The following is a 21,247-nucleotide window of genomic DNA, read 5'->3' as shown; positions in this document are numbered from 1 at the left end:
TAACTAATGTTAACTAATGAACCTTATTGTAAAGTGTTACCAAAACATCTGCTTTAATAGGGCCTGGCTGATACAGAAGTTCATACATGTAAATATACAGTATAGTATTGTTTCTCTGCACAAACCTGTGTGATGTACGAAGGGCGCGCTGGCATTGCGCCGGTGTTCGCTGACAGTCCCGGGCCCTGCGGAGATGTCAGCACATGATTGGAGGGTGACACAGGTGATCTGGTGTCCTTTTCCAGTGGGTTGTGAGGGTGCTGCAATCCCGTCCAGTTGTTGCTGGGTGGGATGGATGAAGTGGGGCCAGGCGAGAACAAAAAGTGGTTTGATGGTTTTGGAGAGATGGGCTGTGCATGTGACAGAGGGGAGCGTGATTGGCTGGAGTGTTTGTGAGGTGAAAGCTGGGGTTCGGGGGAGCGTGACAGGGGAGACAGGGGGGAGTGCTGTGGCCGGCCGGGACTGAGGGGCTCTGGGGTAAGAGTGGGAGAAGATGGAAAGTCATCACTGCTTTTAGTGCGGGGCATTTTGTTGACCTGGACGTAGCTGATGGGGAAGATTCCACTTCGGGTGGTGCCGGCGATACGACCCTCCAGCCAGTGATCATCAACACGCCTGACGATTGAGATAATCTCGCCCTGAGACAGAGACACCGAACAGAAGAGAGAAGAAAGCTGTTGAAGCTGTTTCATCGCTTATTACACGGTTCTTTGGAATTCTTGACTCTGATTGGTCATTTGTAGCGTTCTGTGGTTGGATATTTGTGTATAATGGTGAAACTGTATAATTGACTATAATTGTTCCAAGCAACCATTTTCTCTACAAAGCTGTGCTAGTTAGGGCTGGAAGTCAAACACAAAGACTTGATTTACATGTCTGAACATGACATGATTAAGATTCATTACGCCAGTTACCAAACTTAAGCCTTAAAGCAGTGGTTCTCAGCCTTCTTGACTCCAAGGCTCATCCAAGCATGATTTACTGGAAAGGGATTTTAATATTTAAATTTGATTGATGTTTTATATACATTAGGTTAATAATTAGGCTATTTCATATATTCAGTTTTTCAAGACTCCTGGTTCTTCAAAGAAAAAACACTGGTTGAGGGTGTTAATTAAAGATATTTTATATTTGTAATGTTCATTTTGTCATCTTGAGGTCACCTTCGAATGTTGCTGAGACCCCTAGTGGGCCCCGGACCACTGTTTGACCCTCTGGTGCTTTTTGGTCATTGTTGACCAACATTTATTTTATTTTTTTTACTTTGTATAGGTTTTGGCACTTGCTATGTGAACACACAAAAAAAACATGGGCATGATTCAAAAAGGTTAAATGGTCCTGAAAAAAATAGTCACACCTGTACTCCTTGCAGTCAAAAATGACCGCATTGGAAATGAATGGGAGACGAATTTCATCTAGTGAAAACTTTTGGTACTGCGCCCGACAAAATCTTCCTGAAAGCTCATATCACCTTCAAATTTGGAACACAACTTGTTTAGTTTTCAGTGCAGATTTAGAGTAAAATGTGTTTTTGAAAATATATATTCATATTATATTATATTCAAAATTGAAAAAATAGTATTTTTGTGCATTTTTATATTTTTATAATAAACATAAAATTCGAACTTTTTTTTAAGTTCACGTTATTAAACTTTTTTCACCAGCAATAATTTGTCAAGTGTCGTCTTTAAAAAGAGATCAAACTCAAGTCTGTGCTCTAAAGCGTTCAAAGATTTACGACAGTTTAAGTTGTTAAGTTTGGAGACCCTCATGTCTCCAAACCTGTACGGGGCAGGGCGAACTATCTCTTTAACATCTAGCAATGGGGATTTTGATTCATTACAGTGATTCAAGTTGATTACATTTGTTTTAAATACAGATTTGTTCATGATTGAAATACCATAAACACAAGAGCATGATTAAAGGCAATGAAAGGTCACAAACTGTTTATACATTTCAAACCAGCTGCAAATGGTATTAATAAGGTTTCCACGGCTCATTTAAAAAGCGAGAAAATTAGCCTGTAGTAAAATATTTTATGATAATGAACTGAACATGATAAATTAGTTGTAGTGTATGGTAGAGTGTGTGATATGTATGGCACCTTTCTGAAGGACAGTTCCACAGGCAGGTCGGCATTGAAGTTGAACAGGGCAACAGCCTCTCCATACTCCAACACCTGGATGGTAGGAGACTTTATTGGAGTGGGCTTCTCCGTTGGAGGAATAATCTGGAAAGAAAAGATAGGAAGGGATGCTAATGACAAGAGACGACGAGACGCAGTGTTTCATTTGCATACACTGATTTGACTGCACTGACACTACCGAAAGTGAAATAAACTTGAACTGAATCGAGCTGGATGATGACATCACTGTTTTCTACACAGCTGCTTTATTGCTGAATTGAACTCATTTCATTAGTAATGAAGTTTACATAGTTATTGAACTGAACTGAATCAATACTGAACTGACTTCATCTGAAAAATGACACTGTCTTTTTTGAGCTGCTTTACATCACTGATCATCATTTTCCTGTTTATCCCATGTAAAGCTGGTTTGAAAGAATCTGTACTGTATAAAGCACTATATAAATAAAGGTGACTTGACTTGACAAACCTCCACATAGCTGGTGGGAAAGATTCCCACTCTCCCATGATGCTCTCCTTCATACCAGTTGGCATCCACCTGTCGGTGAATGTACACAACATCACCTTTTTGTATGGTCAGCTCCCTATGGATGACAGGTCAGAGACAATAATAATGGATTAGGGAAGATAGGGTGTGTGATTATAAATGTGGTAAAATGTATAAAACTAATCATACTGAACAACAAATCAGAGAACTTTATTTTATTTTTTTTACGACTTCCCCGTAACCTTCTACCATATCCAGTTCTGAAAATAATTATGAATAATGAAATCTGTGTTGTGTCTTTTGTTTCTACTTACTTTGGTGACTGTGCTTGGAAACTAAATTTGGCTCGGGCTGCTTTCATCTGTGTAGAAAAAAAACAGCCGTTCTTTCTCAAAGTCTGTGTCAAATATGTACTTTCCATCCAAACTTCAAGGAAAAAGATCAAATGCTGTACCTTTCTCTCTTCTTTCTTAGGTGGGAAATCCATGTCTGAGGATGTGCGACCTGTAGAGGAACAGATATCAGCCCATCATATACCAAAATCAAAGCGCAATTACATCACGAAAGTGCGAACTCAGAGGAAGATCATGAGGGCTTAGGGTTCCATTTGGGACAGGGCCTTCTTTTTAATCCAAATTAACTTTTTTTTTGCTCAATGGCCCATTGACCATTTCAATGGGCCTCCAGCTCTGCGCACGTTAATGTGTTTAGTGTGGCAGACTCATTCTGCATTAATCTCCAGGAAAAACAACTGGAAAAATCTAATCTGCAATCAAGACCTCCATCCTGCTCCTTGTTACACATTTCCTGTCCTGATGAATAGTGATTGACTTCATTTGTTTTCCTCATTTCACAGAAACGTGTTTACTTTGTATTAATTGTTCAAATTGTGCCTTGGGGAATGAGAGGAGAGGAGAAGATTGGCGAGAAGTTCAAGGAAATAGGAAATAGAGGACAGGAGGGGATAGGAAGATGACTGTATCTTACCATCAGCATGCATGAAGCTTGCTGTTGTGCCCTGCTTTACAGCTGAGCAGGGGATTATGGGATAGCTGGAAAAGAAAAACAAAATTATCATGTGACACATCTATACCATTTAAATGAAGAACACTGAAGTCAAAAACAGTGAGGTGAAAGTTCATTCCTTAAAAACAATTATTAGTTATTAGTATGTAAGAAAGATAACAAGATCTATTTCACGTCTCAGATGTTTTGCCTGGACAGCAGAGATTAAATGGAGATTAATTAGAGACTTTTCTATAGTCTCCTCATGTTTTTCCCCCAAAGAAACAAACCAATAATCTCAGGTGTGACTTCAGATTAAATCTCAACAATGCTTCAAAATGTGCAACAAATTTGTCATGCAAGACACCAAAATCTGCAATCGAGATGAACATGAACTCCAACATTTGTCATCAACAATTTAAGCTATTCACGCTCATTTTACAGCACTATATTCAACAATTTCATATTTATTCCTATTTTAAATGAATAAATGGAGACAACACTGATACACAAATGAACAACACACATCTCAGTCTCCTGAGCTTTGAAAAAAAACCTTCCTCTGAGTTACATTGGAGACTCAAGGAAGACAGGAAGAATTCCATAAAACACAACAGATGGTCTGTCTCAGCTATGAGGACCCAGAATTATGGGAATATTTATGAATATGTGACAGACCTGAGAGATTTAACTAATGGTAGAGGTTTCTGCTGCTCTAAACATCTTTAAAATATAATACGGTGCAAGATAACACTGTATATATAAAATATCTCTTGAATTAAGTTGTTTTTATCCCATGTATCCCAAATAGTTTTACTCATTTTAAGCATAAACATCATACTTTTCCTCAAGTAAATGTGCCTTCTTAACAATATTTCTACATATTGCTGATTTTTTTTTCTCTTGTGGGGATGAATGTTTGACAATGAACTGTATAATGTGTTATATATATATATAAAAAAAATGATGTTGATGAAATGGCAGCATAACAATTTTTGAACCCAACAACCAGTTAACAGGTTTTCAGCCCCAGGGTTGATAATCATTCCAGAAAGAGGGAAGCTGTAAAACTGTCCTCACTCTGTATCCTTTTTGTAGCATTTATGGCATTTTGAGGGTGGGGGGGGGTAGTCAGCAGGGGGCTGAAGGGGGCAGAAAACATCAACATGCCACAGAAAAACAGAGGGAGAACTCAAGAATGTGTCAGATCCAGTGAGATATGGGCCCCTGGCGAGCAAATACTGAACCTTAAGGTGTCAGAATGGGCATGAACATCTGAAGTATAGGCCTGGAGGGAGCTAACTTTGCCTTTTATAGCTCTGCTGTGTCAAAGCACATAAAGAGGGGGATAACTGCTTGTGGAGCAGCGATGCGGGCAGAAAAACTGTGTCTAATACAGTTTAAGAACCAATACTGTACCACTTTATTAACAGGATGAACAAGGTCAAGCATGTGAGTAAAGACTGAGACATCCTCAATTTGAATGCCACACACACTTAGACACTCTCACAAATACACAAACACATGAACAGGCACACAAAGAGCTCAGCATGGGGTCGGGTATGTGGGCCGACGGCCAAAGAGTCAACAATTAACCAATCAGACGAGGAGACAGGCCGGGCATGTCATATGACCTTAATAAGAGAGTGAAAACAACAGGGAAATCTGCTGCATTTGTCACACTGTATTATAATTAATTAGACAGACACATTATCAGATATTATTTCTACAAAACATTCCAAAGACGAAACTTGTAACTCTGGCCTTGTCAAAAGATTAAACTACTTCATTCCACCTGTTCACATAATATTGTAACATAATGGTACATATAAGACAGATACAGAGAACTTATGATGCAGAATAATTATATTATATTATATTATATTATATTATATTATATTATATTATATTATATTATATTATATTATATTATATTATATTATATTATATTATATTAAAACTTCAAACATTACTTATATTTCCATGACTTAGCCATTTATGGCTATATAACATATATAAAGCTATACTATTACTATAGATTAAGACTGACCCTATCTCCTAAGAGTGAATTTTCAATAATTTTTTTATTTATTTTTTTATGAGGTTTTGTTATATTTTGTTGACTTTTCGGACCAGATTTCCCCCAAAGTATAATTAAGTAAACTCAGAGACTTACCTGTTTTCTTGTCTGTTCTCTTCTGTTCTTTTGGCTGCTGTGTTAGCTTTAGCTCCCTGAAAATAGAAATCACTATTTCATTCACCTCTAACACACATGAACTCTCCTCAAGACACAGTTCAACAGGAGTATTTGGGAGTAGCTCGAAAGCAATCTCAAGAGGCGGTGACCATTCCTGAACAGAGAGCTGCACTGCTCCCCTGGGTCCTATACTCCATATATTTAGGTTGCAATTGTAAATTAGACTGTCTGCTAACTGCTGAGGGGGCCACTGTGTCTTGATGAAACTGTGTTTGTTTACATGTATTTGTTTACTAATCGTTGCATGCAATCCTAAAATACAGCATATTATAAAAAGGTATTTGCTGTGAGAAACGGACTTCGGGTTCAAGCTCAAAAAGTAACCGTACCGGTCCGGTCGGGTGGGGATAAACGCTCTCGGGCGAGGGCCGGATTCGAGTTTCAGTTTAAAGCCCGTTAGACCTCTATTGTAAATCTGAATCAGATGGAACTGGTGATTGTGAGGTCATCAGCTAAGATTTCCACAGTTTGTAATTCACAAGCACATGGGGAATCATAAAGCCTTAAACAATTAAAGGTGCAGAATTCGTTGAGCCAGAAGCTCCTTTTAGATTAAATGAATTGTTCAAATTTTAGCGAACAGCAATTTAAATTCTTCACATAAAATCTATGGATTTATATTTTGTTATTTTTGAAGCTGTAACTGATTCAGTGTTGTTTTTATTGTATGATATAGAGAACTTATGTCTATTAATATTGTCTAATATGTGTCTTTGTTAGTTTTTTATGTATTTTTATTAGTGCTGGGCAACGATTAATCGCATCCAAACTAAAAGTTTGTGTTTACATAATATACGTGTGTGTACTGTGTATAATTATTTTGTATATATACTGTATATATATTTATACATAATGTATATTATATATAAATATAAATATTTTATATATAAATAACACATGTTTCTTAAATATATACATACATGCATGTGTTACAAATTACACAGTAATACACAGTAAACACACATAGGCTATATTACGTAAACACAAACTTTTAATTTGGATGCGATTAATCACGATTAATCGTTGCCCAGCACAAATTTGTATTTTATTTATGTGTGTGTGTGTGTGTGTGCGTGCGTGTGTGTGTGCGTGCGTGTGTGTGTTAATGACATAATTTTCCTTTTTGGGTGAACTGTCTCTTTAAGAATCACAGAAAGAGAGTCATGGCAAGAAAAGGATTAAATAAACACGGCTGGGATTTAAAGAGCAGACATTGTGCAGGCTGGCGTGATTCAAAGGCAAGATCAGCGGTGGGCGGCTGCAGACTTTGTCTGTTCAGCATGACAGGAAGTGATAGAGAGGATCAGCATGCACAGCTGTCAGAGTAGGGCCTATCCAGCGACCTGAAGCACGCTGGCAGGAAGGTAACAGCAGTGGCCAGAAACACAGAAAAAGCCTTTGACTTTTTTGTGTGTTTTTTGGCACAACAAGTACGAGCTTAAGACTAATACCTTGTCTGAAGGGTGGGGGAATTTTTAAGAAATCGGTGAGGTCATAATGGATGACTAAAGTCTGACTAGAAGTCCAAAAGATTTAAAAACCATTTAGAGCGATTGATACAGCACGCCAAATACAACTTCTCAAATGATCTCCATGTCTTATCTAACAGCAGTGTCTGTTCTTCTTTGACGCTCACTCTCTAAACCTTTGAGAAAAGTATTTGTTTTGTATTGAAATGAACAGGCCACAAACCACATGAAGTTGAACTGAAATTGTTTGGTTGTACTTTTTTGAATTATATATATATATAAATGCGTAGAATGGAGAGTCAGTACCTCACCCCTGCCTCGCCGCTGCTGCTTCTGTGACAGTTTCCTCTCCAGACCACGAATGTCTGAGTCCAGCTCGGCCTCAAAGCGGTTCAGCTCCGACACCAGTGTCGCCTGGACAACAGCATGACATTTAAAACTATTGGTGTGCTATTTATATTTTATGTAAAACTATTGGTGTAACACACAAATCTAAATGTAATCTGGGACTTCATACGATTTCATGGTAATTGAACTTTGACAGTGTAAAAATCACAAGGTATTTGGCGATAAAGAGCGTCTCCAGTATTTGCAGAAGAGAATGGCAGAAAAGGAATAGCCTTCATTTATTCAGATTATGCTGAGTACACAGGAATAGTCCGACAGCATGAAAATATTTTCTTCAGAATAAAGACTTAACCAGATCATGGACCTTTAATCAGAAAATGATGGGCATGTTTGTGTATTGTAACAAAAGTACCTCTAAAAATGACCATATTAACAGTATTACATTTATTTGTAATAGATTCGCTATTAATATAATAATAACAGAAAGCGAGATGTGTTCAGATTGATGTCTGATGTAGAAGTGCAGACACTCACCTCTATAGATGGAGATCTGGGTTGAGGTTTAACCGGGGTGTGATATAAAGGCAGTTGTGACGCAGACCTCAGAGACTAAAAACAAATCAAATACCAACTGAGACTACAACATCATAAAATGCAATTAAGCCACATTTAGACACATTTAATTGTTACCTAAAGAGCAGAATTGAATGGCAGCTAACAACCTTACTAAAGCCAAGTCAGGCATCCAGAACACCATAAGACATGATAAGTAATGCATCTTTCAAATATGTTAAAGTCCCCCTGTCCCCCTTAAAATGAATATTTGATCACCAAAATGACATATAAAAAAAAAATAGCTTGAATGTAACTCTACACCCTTGCCTCATTTAGTATATGCGGTTCAATGGATATGCAAATTAGTCCCGCCTCCACTCACTCACACCAGCTCAGAGATCCACTCGTTTACCATAACACCTTGACGTGATTGGTTACAAGGTAGTTTGTGACGTCAGAAACACCAGCGATTTCAAACCGCGTTTTTGAGACCGTCTTTGGTTCACTGCAGTTTTAAGGAGAAAATACTCAGCAATGGTGTTGACTTATGAATTGCACATGGTTTGTCTTAAAGCATATTAAAAACACAACATAGACATTTAAACATGGTTGGATTTTCAACACAGGGGGACTTTAACAAAGCAAAGCTGTCTTTAGTAAATGAGATGATAGCTGTCACATTAAGGCAAATGAGGGAAAATGAAAAGAAGAAACAGCACTTGGTGCTTTTAAATCACACAAGCGGTTAACAGGTTTAATACGAATCACAAGACAGCCCTCCTACACACAGCTCCACAACTGGAGATGAAACAATAGATTCTTTTATTCTCTTATTCACACAAAGCCAGACATAAAGTCAGTCATAAACAATCAGGAGTCCTGACAAACATCTTAATCTGAGAATTTCTGGAGAATTTAATAATCCCAATTCTCTCATGGCCCCTGAATGACACCACTTTATAGACCTCTGTGTCTTTAGAGTGAATGTAATCAAGACTGAAGTCTCCAGATATTTAAAATGTACTCTACTACAATACACTACTAAAAAGGTCATTTGTTTACAGTAACAAATTACTTTGTAACCGGCTATAGTGTCATATTATCCTGACATTAAAAATAACTCATATATTGTACATTTATAACTAGCATTCAAATTAAATATTTGAATGCTACCGATCCACAATCTGAATTCTGACTTGTGATGCAGCCTGAATCATAAACGCACTGTGTTCGTTCATTGGCCAGAGAAGAACTGGTTTCACTGGCTTGCTTAGTTGGGGATACTCAGTATTCAACAATTTTATTGATTTGACTGCACTGACACTATTGGATGAGAAGTGAACTGAGCTGGAAGACGACATCACTGTTTTTATGCAGAACTGCTTTATAGATGTCACGATTTTGGGTTTGTTCTTGTCATGTTTCTGTGTCTTGTCATGGTTCCATGTCTGTCATGTGATCCGCCCACACCATGCCACGGCCCAGGTCCGCCCACACCATGCCACGACCCAGGTCCGCCCACGCCTTGCCACGGCCCAGGCCCGTCCACGCCATGCCACGACCCAGGTCCGCCCACGCCTTGCCACGACCCATGTCCGCCCACGCCTTGCTACGACCCAGGTCCGCCCACGCCATGCCACGGCCCAGGTCCGCCCACGCCTTGCCACGACCCATGTCCGCCCACGCCTTGCCACGGCCCAGGTCCGCCCAGGTCCGCCCACGCCTTGCCACGGCCCAGGCCCGTCCACGCCATGCCACGACCCAGGTCCGCCCACGCCCACGCCTTGCCACGGCCCACGCCCGTCCAGGTCCGCCCACGCCCTCGCCTTGCCACGGCCCAGGCCCGTCCACGCCATGCCACGACCCAGGTCCACCCACGCCATGCCACGGCCCAGGTCCGCCCACGCCTTGCCACGACCCAGGTCCGCCCACGCCTTGCCACGACCCAGGTCCGCCCACGCCATGCCACGGCCCAGGTCCGCCCACGCCTTGCCACGACCCAGGTCCGCCCACGACTTGCCACGACCCAGGTCCGCCCACGCCTTGCCAAGGCCCAGGTCCGCCCATGCCATGCCGCGACCCAGGTCCGCCCACGCCTTGCCGTGACCCAGGTCCGCCCACGCCTTGCCACGGCCCAGGCCCATCCACGCCATGCCATGACCCAGGTCCGCCCACGCCTTGCCATGACCCAGGTCCGCCCACGCCTTGCCACGACCCAGGTCCGCCCACGCCTTGCCACGGCCCAGGTCCGCCCACGCCATGCCATGACCCAGGTCCGCCCACGCCATGCCACGACCCAGGTCCGCCCACGCCTTGCCATGACCCAGGTCCGCCCACGCCTTGCCATGACCCATGTCCGCCCAGGTCTGCCCACGCCTTGCCACATCCCCGGCCCGCCCAGGTCTGCCCACGCCTTGCCACATCCCCGGCCCGTCCACGCCATGCCACGACCCATGTCCTGTCCCCCTGCATGGGCCTGGCCCACCATCCCTCCCCCAAGACCTCCTCCGCTCCACCACCCTCCTGGTATTATGTTGTCTTTTGATTTTGTTGGGCGTCGGGAGACGCCCTTAGAGGGGGGGATTCTGTCACGATTTTGGGTTTGTTCTTGTCATGCTTCTGTGTCTTGTCATGGTTCCATGTCTGTCATGTGATTCCCTGTTTGTCATGTGATCCTGCCATGTGTCTTGTCATTGGTTAATTGTCTGATCATTGTTCACAGGTGTCCCTTGTCTTGTCATTAGTCTGTGTATTTAAGCCCTCATGTTTGCCATGTGTCTTTGTCAGGTATTGTGTCCTGTAGTCTGCTGTAGTGTAAGTTCATGTTCATGTTCTGGTTTTTGTTTTCATGCCAAGCCATGTTTTTGTTTCATGTTTTGTTTTAGTTATAATAAACTGCACTTGGGTTCTCATTTACACTTGCCTCCAGTGGATTCTTTACAATAGATTAAATTAACTAATTGAATAATTGATGATATTTACAACAGAACGGAATCAACACTAACTGACTTCAGCTGAACATTGACACTATTTTCTTTTAGACCGAAATGAACTCTGTTTGCATCACTGAATAATTTTCCTGTTGTCACTGTAAAGCTGCTTTGAAACAATCCGTATTTTATAAAGCGCTATATAAATAAAGGTGACTTGACTTGATTTATTGTGTTTATGCATTTTGAGGAATATACAACAAATCTATATATTTTTGTGCAAGGGGAACACATGGATAGCACTGTTATAGAAAGTCCAATAAATTGGCAACTTTAATTGTGTGATTCTGCTCATTATCATCAGGTGTCTTCAATAATCAAACAATCATCACTCAATTAATCACTTAAGTATCTAATTAACTCTGGGTTACTTTAACACCCACAACACCGGTATTTTGGCACTGACGTGTGAATGGAATCTTACCTGGAACAAGACGGAAGGCTTGTGTGAACAGCGTATGTATTAACCGGGAAAGTAATCCTGGTCATTTTTACGGTAATATACCAGGATTGCTTCTTGAAAGGGGCAATTGATACAGTTTGTCTTTTTTTAATGCTTTTGGGGAAGCTGTCATCATCTCCTCACTCAGATTCTGCCCAGCAAAACAGTCACAACTACTGTACTTTCCCCAGCACCTTCTCGCCCTTTTTCCCACTTCTAGTGTTCAGGCAAACCCACTCACAAATACCAATGGACAGTGACAAAAAGGCATTCAACAGACACAATAATGCTGTGGACGAACTGGCAAACTAAAAAAAATCAGGATACTTTTTCCAAGAAATCATTACAGACCCCACCAGTCTTTTTGCACGTTTAAATGACAATATTTCTTGTTAAACTGCATTAATGCTCAGGTGATGGTGGATGACAGCTGGATCTTACCTTGTTACGATCTTCTACCGCTTCTCCCTTTCCAGGCTCAAAGTCAAAAATACTCTTTGGTTCTGGATGCTTCCCTGTATCGCCCAGATCAGCCCTGTAACAAAACCCCATACACACACACACACACACACAATCGTTGTTGGTTCTTGCAGCAACAGATTCTAACCTGCCCAGTGTCTCTGTAACTTCTCTATCTCTCTCTCTATCTCTCTCTCTATCTCTCTCTCTCTCTCTCACCAGTCAGGCAGGGCTCCGTGAGGGGTGAGAGTGAAGGGGTCTGAGCGCACGTCCTGCTGGGCAGAATCCGGGGGAGGTGATGATGATGATGATGACAGCTTCCCTGTAGGCATTAAAAAATGCGAATCAATGACAGCTAATAGATGGTTCACACTTTTATTCAATTTAAGAATACTGTCTTTTATCCGAATACATCAAACAGAACGCTTTAACATTCTCATTAGACACAAATAACTGTAAAACACTGCAGCCCAATTCAGGCTTCGGTCTGGCTGAGTTACAGAATACAGAGCCCAGGGGCCAGTTGCATAAACATAGCCATTATGTTAAGACTGTGTCTTAAGAACTAGTATGATCAACTAGAAGTTAGTTAGGGGTAATCAGTCTTACTGTTCGGTGTCAAATTAGACCAATCTACGTTTTTATGTTACTGACTTTAAAAAGTTATTAACAGTTTTAAAGAATAAAATTGGATGACTAACTTGTAAGACTAGTCTTAACAGTTTATGCAACTGGCCACAGGAAATAAGGATAGGGTTTTCATATAAAATATAACTATTTTGCTACTTACTTTCTCTCCAGTCAAGCTCAGGCTCTACAGGAGTAAAAACATACAAAATGAAATTAGAAGAAATTAAAAATGAGTTATGAGCCGATATTTTAATTTTTAAAATGTAGTGGTATTATATTATATTAAATTTGATATTAAATAGTAAAGGCTAATTTTTCCTATTTCTACATTTAAGTTAGCGTTGCTGTCTTTTAACACTCAAAGTTAATCTTTACAAAACACTAATGATTTAATATCAATGTAATCTTTAGGTTTAAACTTATTTTACATTTATTTAGACAAAATAGTATAGAATTGTATACACTACTGTTAAAAATTTTTGGGTACACTTTATTTAAGGTGGTATATAATTAAGCAATAATATTAATTAACAACTTGTTCTTACTATAGGTTTGGTTTAATGTTAGTTGTATTTAATTATGCATAATTTACTGTTATTACTATAGTTAGTACATGCAACATGTATAAAAGGGACACTGAAAATCTATCAAAACTGAGTATTTATAATTTATAAAATTCAAATAAATGCTGTTCTTTTTAACTTCCTATTCATCAAAGAATCCTGAAAAAAATTACAAATATATGAAATATTAAGTAGCACAACTGCTTGCAACACTGATAATAATAAGAAATGTTTTTGAGCACCAAATCAGCATATTAAAATGATTTCTGAAGGATCACACTGAAGAGTGATGATGCTGAAAATTCAGCTTTGACATCACAGGAATAATTTATATTTTTAAATATAAAAATTATAAATGGAAAACAATTTTAATCGAATAATATTTAACAATATTCTAGTTTTACTGTATTTTTTGATTAAATAAATGCAGCATTATAAAATAAATGCATTATATCAAATAAAATCTCTTATGCTTGGTGAACAGAAAAGACGTCTTTCAAAAACATTAAAAAACCTCCTCAACCTTAAACTTTTGACCGGTATCATAGATTGATTAGCATAGAATTTTAACATAATTGTGTATCAGTTATTGGCCATAACAACAACAAAAAAAAAGAAAAAAGAAAAGATGAAACATGCCAGAATTATTATATTGAATGCCAAATCACTATATCCCTATAATCAATTAAATGCATGAAACTAAGAAAACATGTTCTATCTGTACTATCTTTATAGTTATTAGCTAAAATAATCTAAGGTTTGATGTGGTGTAGTGACATAAGCTTTAAGCAATAGGTTAGCACAGAGCAATCCATGATTTATTTCCACTATCACAAGGCAGATTGTCTGTGTAATCATTGTAGTGTAAGTCTCTTTGGATAAAAGTGTCATTTCAATGAACTACTTACTGTACTATTTAAAGACCAGATACCATAAGCTTATCATATGACAGCCCGCTCTTAACTTCTTTCTCTCTATAAGCTCAATAAGTCTGAGTCAAACAACGTGTCTATGGAAATACATTGAGAAAGCTGTGTTACACTGCATTATGCCGTTCATAATTACTCAACTACATCAGGTGCTTTTCCAGTTATTAAACTGCAACAGCAAACCTCTGAACATTAATCAAGCTCAGGACTCTGGCCAAATATCCTAGAGGGTTTTTGTGAAGTTTTGTAACAGTAATTAGTGGTAAAGCACAGTCTAAATTTCAGCAGGAGTTTGTGTTACAGCAACACTCCACATTTCTGATGCTGTTCTTTTGCTGTTGTCCTGTTTTATTTGTTATTTACAATTATAGTTTGTGCTCTTTACATTTTTAAGAGTTTGAAATCGGTATCTTCTAACTCAGAATGTCCACTGATGAAGGAGAGGCACAGTGTGGTATATCCTAAATCCCATCATGCTCAGTAAAGCCTATCTGGTTCCACTTTCAAAGGGGTCGATTGTGCACTTTCTCATTGAGTTCCACATGTGGTGAAAGGTTTAACAATGTTCGAGAAATGAGGTCTAACATTTCTAAGCCAGAGTTTGGCTTTATTCTTTCTGGACCATGTAAAATGTGACAGACAATAACAGAGAGGAATTTCCTCATTGTTTCTGAGAGAGAGAGAGAGAGTGAGAGCACATACCCTCTGGTTTCTTGTGGATTTGTTTGAACATGCTCTTATACCAGTCCTTAGGCTTGTTTACGCTCTGGTGACAGAGACAAAAATGCATTGTTCAAAATAAAACATATAAATGGCATAAACTCTGTAAAAAATATTTGTGATTAACGTTTTTGTATTGTTTACAAGTAAAATGTCTCAACAGAATAAAAAAAGCTCAACAATGCATTCTAATAAAGTTCTAAACATCAAATACTTGAGTATTAAAATAAAGAATGCATAGTGCAACATATGCATTTATTTTAACAATGTTCTATTGTTTTTAAAACTAAAATAATGAATTTAAAGGGCCTATATGTAAGAATTGATGTATTAATCACAGCTTGTAATTGAACTTTAAAAAGACGAGACCTTCCCCGATTTCATAGGTTTGCCTGTAGACTGATTTTCATTTTTGGCCAGGATATGATTAGGCACGCTCTTGAGAGCCTCACTTTCGTTCTGACACATTCTGAACTGCTGTTTTCTCTCTGCTGTGCGTTTATTTTGTTACTGAGAGGAAAGCGTGCAGCACATACTGTATTTGTGACCCTGGATCACAAAACCAGTCACATGTCGCACGGGTATATTTGTGGCAATAGCCAACAAAACATTGTATGGGTCAAAATTATTGATTTTTCTTTTATGCCAAAAATCATTAGGATATTAAGTAAAGATCATGTTCCATGAAGATATTTTGTAAATTTCTTACCATAATATATAAAACATTTATTTTTGTGAGTGAATGCAGCACAATCACGAACATGAATGGACAACTTTAAAGGCGATTTTCTCAATGTTTAGATTTTTTTGCACCCTCAGATTCCAGATGTTCAAATAGTTGCATCTCGGCCAAATATTGTCCTATTCAAACAACAATCACATACATTTCACATACATAAATGGAAAGCTTATTTATTCAGCTTCCGGATGATGTATAAATCTTAATTTCAAAAAATTGACCCATGTGACTGGTTTTGTGGTCCAGGGTCACATTTACGTTACATATTCAACTAAACGTCGCTCTCAGCAGCATGGATGGCGTCTGGATGTTTGCTAACAGTATAATGCTGCAAATGTATTTCCAAATTCTTTTTACTTCAGCTAAGAATGAAAAGGAACGTCGACGTGAGTATATCGGGACAACACTGAATCATGTTCAGTCTCTTGTACATGTGCACAAGCAATAATTTGCTGTCTGCAGTTCACTTAACGGCCACCGGTGTCGCTAATAACAAAGCCTTCTGAATTCTACATATTGCCCCTTTAAGAAGCAAAACTGCATAAAATATTACCATTCATCTTCAGAATACTATATTTTTACTATATAATATATTATATATAATTTTATATCTTGAATATGTCTTGTCAGTAAGATTTCTATTTAAAACAAGACAAACAATTTGCTAATGGGTTAAGAAAAATAAACAATATACAAGAGATGTTCTTAATATCTACACCTACAGATAAAGATTACCTTAGATTATCTTACACAGTTTTGCTTCTCAAGTACATTAGTCTTGGTTTAAGGATGTGATAACTAGTATGCATGCATGCATGGCTGGTTTATACAGCCATACAGTACAACAGGATAAAATGGCCATGTGTTTTTATTGTAATTATCAGCTCCCTGAAGGTGTGAAGCATGAATGCATTCTGGGATTGCAGTGGTTCAGAGAGAGTATGTTGGGTGAGACTCACAGATCGGGATGCGATTGGCATGCCCGTCTCATCTACAGGACCGATTCCAGAGAACTTTATTAAGCGCTCCTCTCGGGTAGCAGAAGTCCTGGGCAATGTGGCAGAACCTCCACTCTGTATTCCACCATTGGACAATCCAACTGAAAGGGACGAGAGATTATGAATTAAACATGGATGGAATTGCATAGTGCCTATTTTATTTCGAATTTAAATTCGAATTTTACAACTCTAATTGTAGGACAGAAACCTATTCTTATATGTACTTATCACCACAGATAAGATGCACATAATAATTATTTTAATTCAGTCAACACCAACACTAATCAAATGTTTTGATGCACTTAACATGACAGATTGAGTCTTGTAATCAAGTAGATTATTTACCATTTGTCTGAGTCGTTCCATAGTAGGATCCGAAACTGTGTGACGGGAATCCACCTCCATTGACATCTGAGACCTGATGAAACATTAGTTCACAGTCAGGGATATATTAAAATTACAGTGAATTAACAGTAAATTAAAGAGAATCCAGGTAAATAGGAAACATTAAATCAGTAACACTTAATGTGTTATCATAACACATTTGGACACTTAAGTTGCACTTATAAATATCTGAATTTCATTGCATTATAAAATATCAATCCAAGTGGCGTGTGCAAAGAAATGCTTGTGCTATCTTTAAAACTGTAAAAAGGATGAATTCTGTATCTTAAGAGTCCTTTTTAAATTAATGCCACAAGGGGGCAGAACAATACAAATGATGTGCCTGAAAACCTTCAGTCCAAGTCAACTTGTAACAGTCAAAGCAGTGATTTTTTTGGTATTGTTTATTTACTATAATAGTATTTATTTTATAAATTAGCTTTTATTTTCATAGTTTCAGTTTTCATTTTTGTTTACTTTTGTTATGTGCTTTGTCATTTTATTAGTTTCTTTTTAAAACATTTATATTATTTTTTATTATATTTTATTTTTATTTAAGGTTTTTAAGTTACATTTTTCCATCTAGTATTTATATTTTATTTCAATTAACAAAAAAACAGTTTAGTGTAAGAAATTATTTTTATGTGGTATGTCTCTTTTCTGCTTTAATGACAGCATGAACACATGTTAGAGTAAAACCTGACCATGTTCTCCAGAATAATTTGAGAATGTTCTTAAAGAGCATCTTGTGCTTCAATGGAAACAAGAAAATCTATAAACACAATCTATGATCAATGTCAGATATTTGCTTTTTAATATATTTTTTAATTCAATTTCTATCTATCTATCTATCTATCTATCTATCTATCTATCTATCTATCTATCTATCTATCTATCTATCTATCTATCTATCTATCTCTCTCTCTCTCTCTCTCTCTCTCTCTCTCTCTATATATATATATATATATATATATATATATATATACAATACAGGTCAAAAGTTTGGAAACATTACTATTTTTAATGTTTTTGAAAGAAGTTTCTACTGCTCATCAAGCCTGCATTTATTTGATCAAAAATACAGAAAAAAAATGTAATATTGTGAAATATTATTACAACTTAAAATAATAGTTTTCTATTTGAATATACTTTAAAAAATAATTTATTCCTGTGATGCAAAGCTGAATTTTCAGCATCATTACTCCAGTCTTCAGTGTCACATGTGACATCCAGTCTATCACATGATCCTTTAGAAATCATTCTAATATTCTGATTTATTATGAGTGTTGGAAACAGTTCTGCTGCCTAATATATTTGATAAATAAAAGGTTAAAAAGAACTGCATTTATTCAAAATAAAAAAATATTTTCTAACAACATAAATCTTCTTTACTATCACTTTTTATCAATTTAACACATCCTTGCTGAATAAAAAGTATTGATTTATTTCAAAAAAAGAAAGAAAAAAAATGACTGACCCCAAATTACTGACCAGTAGTGTATATTGTTGTTACAAAAGATTTCTATTTTTAAAAAATGTGCTTCTTTTTTTTTTTTTTACTTTTTACTCGTCATCAAAGTATCCTAAAAAAGTATCACAGGTTATGAAAAAATATTAAGCAGCAGAACTGTTTCCAAATTTGTTAATGAATCATCATATTAGAATGATTTCTAAAGGATCATGTGATAGACTGGAGTAATGATCCTGAAAATTCAGCTTTGCATCACAGAAATAAATGATAATTTAAAGTATAATAAATTGAAAACCAATTATTTTAAATTGTAATAATATATCACAATATTACATTTTTTTCTGTATTTTTGATCAAATAAATGCAGGCTTGATGAGCAGAAGAAACTTCTTTCAAAAACATTAAAAATAGTAATGTTTCCAAACTTTTGACCTGTACTATATATATATATATATATATATATATATATATATATGTTTAAGTTAGATTTTGAATCCTAGATTTTCAATACATCTCAGTGTATATGAATAGTAAAGTTCCAAACACACATAAGTCATTAAGTCTGCAACAGTAATGTGTTACGGATGTACTCTTGCCTTGTGATATGAAGACGAAGAGGCTGAACTGTTGTGGAACGGACTTAACGGAGGTGTAGGAAGACCAGGAGAGATTACTACTACTTCCTGGCTCATATCCGGAGTCATGAAGTGCTGTCTTGATCCACTGCTGGGAAGAGCCTCATCTGAGAAGATGATCCGCGAGCCATTTAGATGATCATAGACCTCCACACTTTTCTGAGAGAAGAACAAAACATTTTTTCAGAGACCTAGAATCACAATTTCTGTGAAATTAAATAATGCCTGAGACATTCAGGGCCCTATTTTAACGATCTAAGCGCATTGTCTAAAGCGCACGGCGCAAGTTCACTTAGGGCGTGTCTGAATCCACTTTTGCTAGTTTAACGACGGGGAAAATGGTCGGCGTGCCCGGCGCATGATCTAAAAGGGTTGTCCCTATTCTCTTAATGAGTAATGGGTGTGTTTTGGGCTTTACGTGCAATAAACCAATCAGAGTCTCATCTCCCATTCCCTTTAAAAGCCAGTTGCATTCGCTATTTACATGGCGGAATTTGATAGTGGAAAGACTGAACGCTTCTCCAGAGCGCAAACGGATCTGCTCTTGCGCGAGGTTTAAGTGTGCAAGCAGACCATCTACGGGACAAGATTCCACCATATCTTTATGTACACAATAATAATCTTTTACATTGTAATCCTTTTATTTTTAATATTTGGCTAGTTTGTGTGCTGCTGCGTGACCCTGTGTGTGTAATAAGCAGAGTGTACATGCGTTGTGGACCCACCTATAGGCTCATATTATTAACGCGCTCTTTAAATAACAAAATAAATATTGCGTCATTTCAGTTGGTCAATGGCGCAGTCTATTCAGTTGCCTCAAAATAGCAACGCGCCAACAATGTGCCTGAACACACCACAAATTGGCGCAAATGCATTTGCTTTAAACAACATGGCACAAGATGTGGAAATGATAACTGCGTCGGGCTGAAACTAGCAAAACACAATTGCGTCGCGCTTGACGCTGCATTGCGCCGAGTGTAAGATAGGGCCCTCAGTCTTTTTTTTAAAAACATGAAGTGAAGGTTTAGCTGATTATCTTCAGCAGTTACTGGTAGATACTGTAACTACACCACTCTCTGGGCTAAATGTTTATTCCTCTGTTGACTACACTTGTGGAAAAGAAGTGCACTTAATGTGCACATGTAGTTTACCAAATCTTAAAAGTGTATTTTTCAAAAATGTTACTTTATACCAGATATTATAATATAAGAATTAAGTTAAGTTAGATTCTTAACACACTTAAGTACTTTTAAAAAAGTAATAATGTCAAATTAAAAGTTTTATTTTGAAAGTACATTTTAAATCATTATGCTTTAATAATCCTTTGTCATGTTTTAAAGCAGCACACTTATTTTCATGTGTTGACTAACATACTAAAGCACATGTAAATACTTGATTATAATAGATTATAAATGTTATTCAATATTACAATTAAACTATTTCAATTGTACTAAATTACTTAATCGTTACAAACGTGCAATTAAATATATATTTAAATACATGACATACAAGTTTCAAAAGAAATAACATTAAAGTATATTTTAGTGCTGGTTAGTACATTCGGCTGTACACTTTACCATATTTATACATTTACAGCGAACTCTGGTACGATTGCTCTGTCATTTGAATAAGTGTGAACGCTGCCATCCAAACCTTCCAAACATCCAAAACAATCGGACTGAGAAAAGGTTGGTCTCAGTCCACTTCCAAACAAACTATGGTACGGATCGACTGAAATATGAATGCAGCATGGACCAAAGACATCTAAACAAACCAAAAACAGGATGTGATGACACAAGATGCGACCCTAAAGAGGACAGAATGCTCAAGCATACCTGGGTTTTACTTTATGAGTTCTCAGCTTGAAAAAATATCATCACATGTACGCACATACAACAAGGGCATTTAGCCCAGCACACAGCATTGTTTTGGATGTTCTGTCGTAAAAAATATACGCCTTTTGTTTTTGCTTGTTTGTTTTGTATTTTTAGGTTTGGTTTTAACAATGACAGTGTGAACG

The 21,247-nt window shown here is 37.5% G+C and overlaps 1 protein-coding gene across 5 annotated transcripts in view; it reads right to left on the bottom strand.

Annotated features, from left to right (window-relative positions):
- Positions 1-21,247, bottom strand: part of sorbs3 (sorbin and SH3 domain containing 3) — a 60,334-nt gene that overhangs the window by 9,361 nt on the left and 29,726 nt on the right. For 4 of the 5 annotated variants that reach the window (XM_084086929.1, XM_084086930.1, XM_084086927.1 and 1 more), the window contains 16 exons: positions 19,189-19,386; positions 17,083-17,155; positions 16,699-16,838; positions 14,983-15,046; positions 12,949-12,972; positions 12,378-12,480; positions 12,141-12,234; positions 8,247-8,321; positions 7,671-7,778; positions 5,815-5,870; positions 3,621-3,685; positions 3,088-3,137; positions 2,948-2,994; positions 2,616-2,730; positions 2,105-2,230; positions 126-638 (listed from right to left, as the gene is read on the bottom strand). In XM_084086929.1, coding sequence (XP_083943055.1) covers positions 126-638; positions 2,105-2,230; positions 2,616-2,730; positions 2,948-2,994; positions 3,088-3,137; positions 3,621-3,685; positions 5,815-5,870; positions 7,671-7,778; positions 8,247-8,321; positions 12,141-12,234; positions 12,378-12,480; positions 12,949-12,972; positions 14,983-15,046; positions 16,699-16,838; positions 17,083-17,155; positions 19,189-19,386 — 1,851 coding nt within the window. The remainder of the gene's footprint in view (positions 1-125; positions 639-2,104; positions 2,231-2,615; positions 2,731-2,947; positions 2,995-3,087; positions 3,138-3,620; positions 3,686-5,814; positions 5,871-7,670; positions 7,779-8,246; positions 8,322-12,140; positions 12,235-12,377; positions 12,481-12,948; positions 12,973-14,982; positions 15,047-16,698; positions 16,839-17,082; positions 17,156-19,188; positions 19,387-21,247) is intronic. The other variant, XM_084086931.1, reaches the window with a different exon arrangement.

This window comes from Abramis brama, assembly GCF_963993115.1.
Source record: "Abramis brama genome assembly, chromosome: 16".
NCBI classification, from domain to species: domain Eukaryota; kingdom Metazoa; phylum Chordata; class Actinopteri; order Cypriniformes; family Leuciscidae; genus Abramis; species Abramis brama.
The sequence above is the reverse complement of the archived record's forward strand: the minus strand, read 5'-3'. Positions and strand labels throughout refer to the sequence as shown.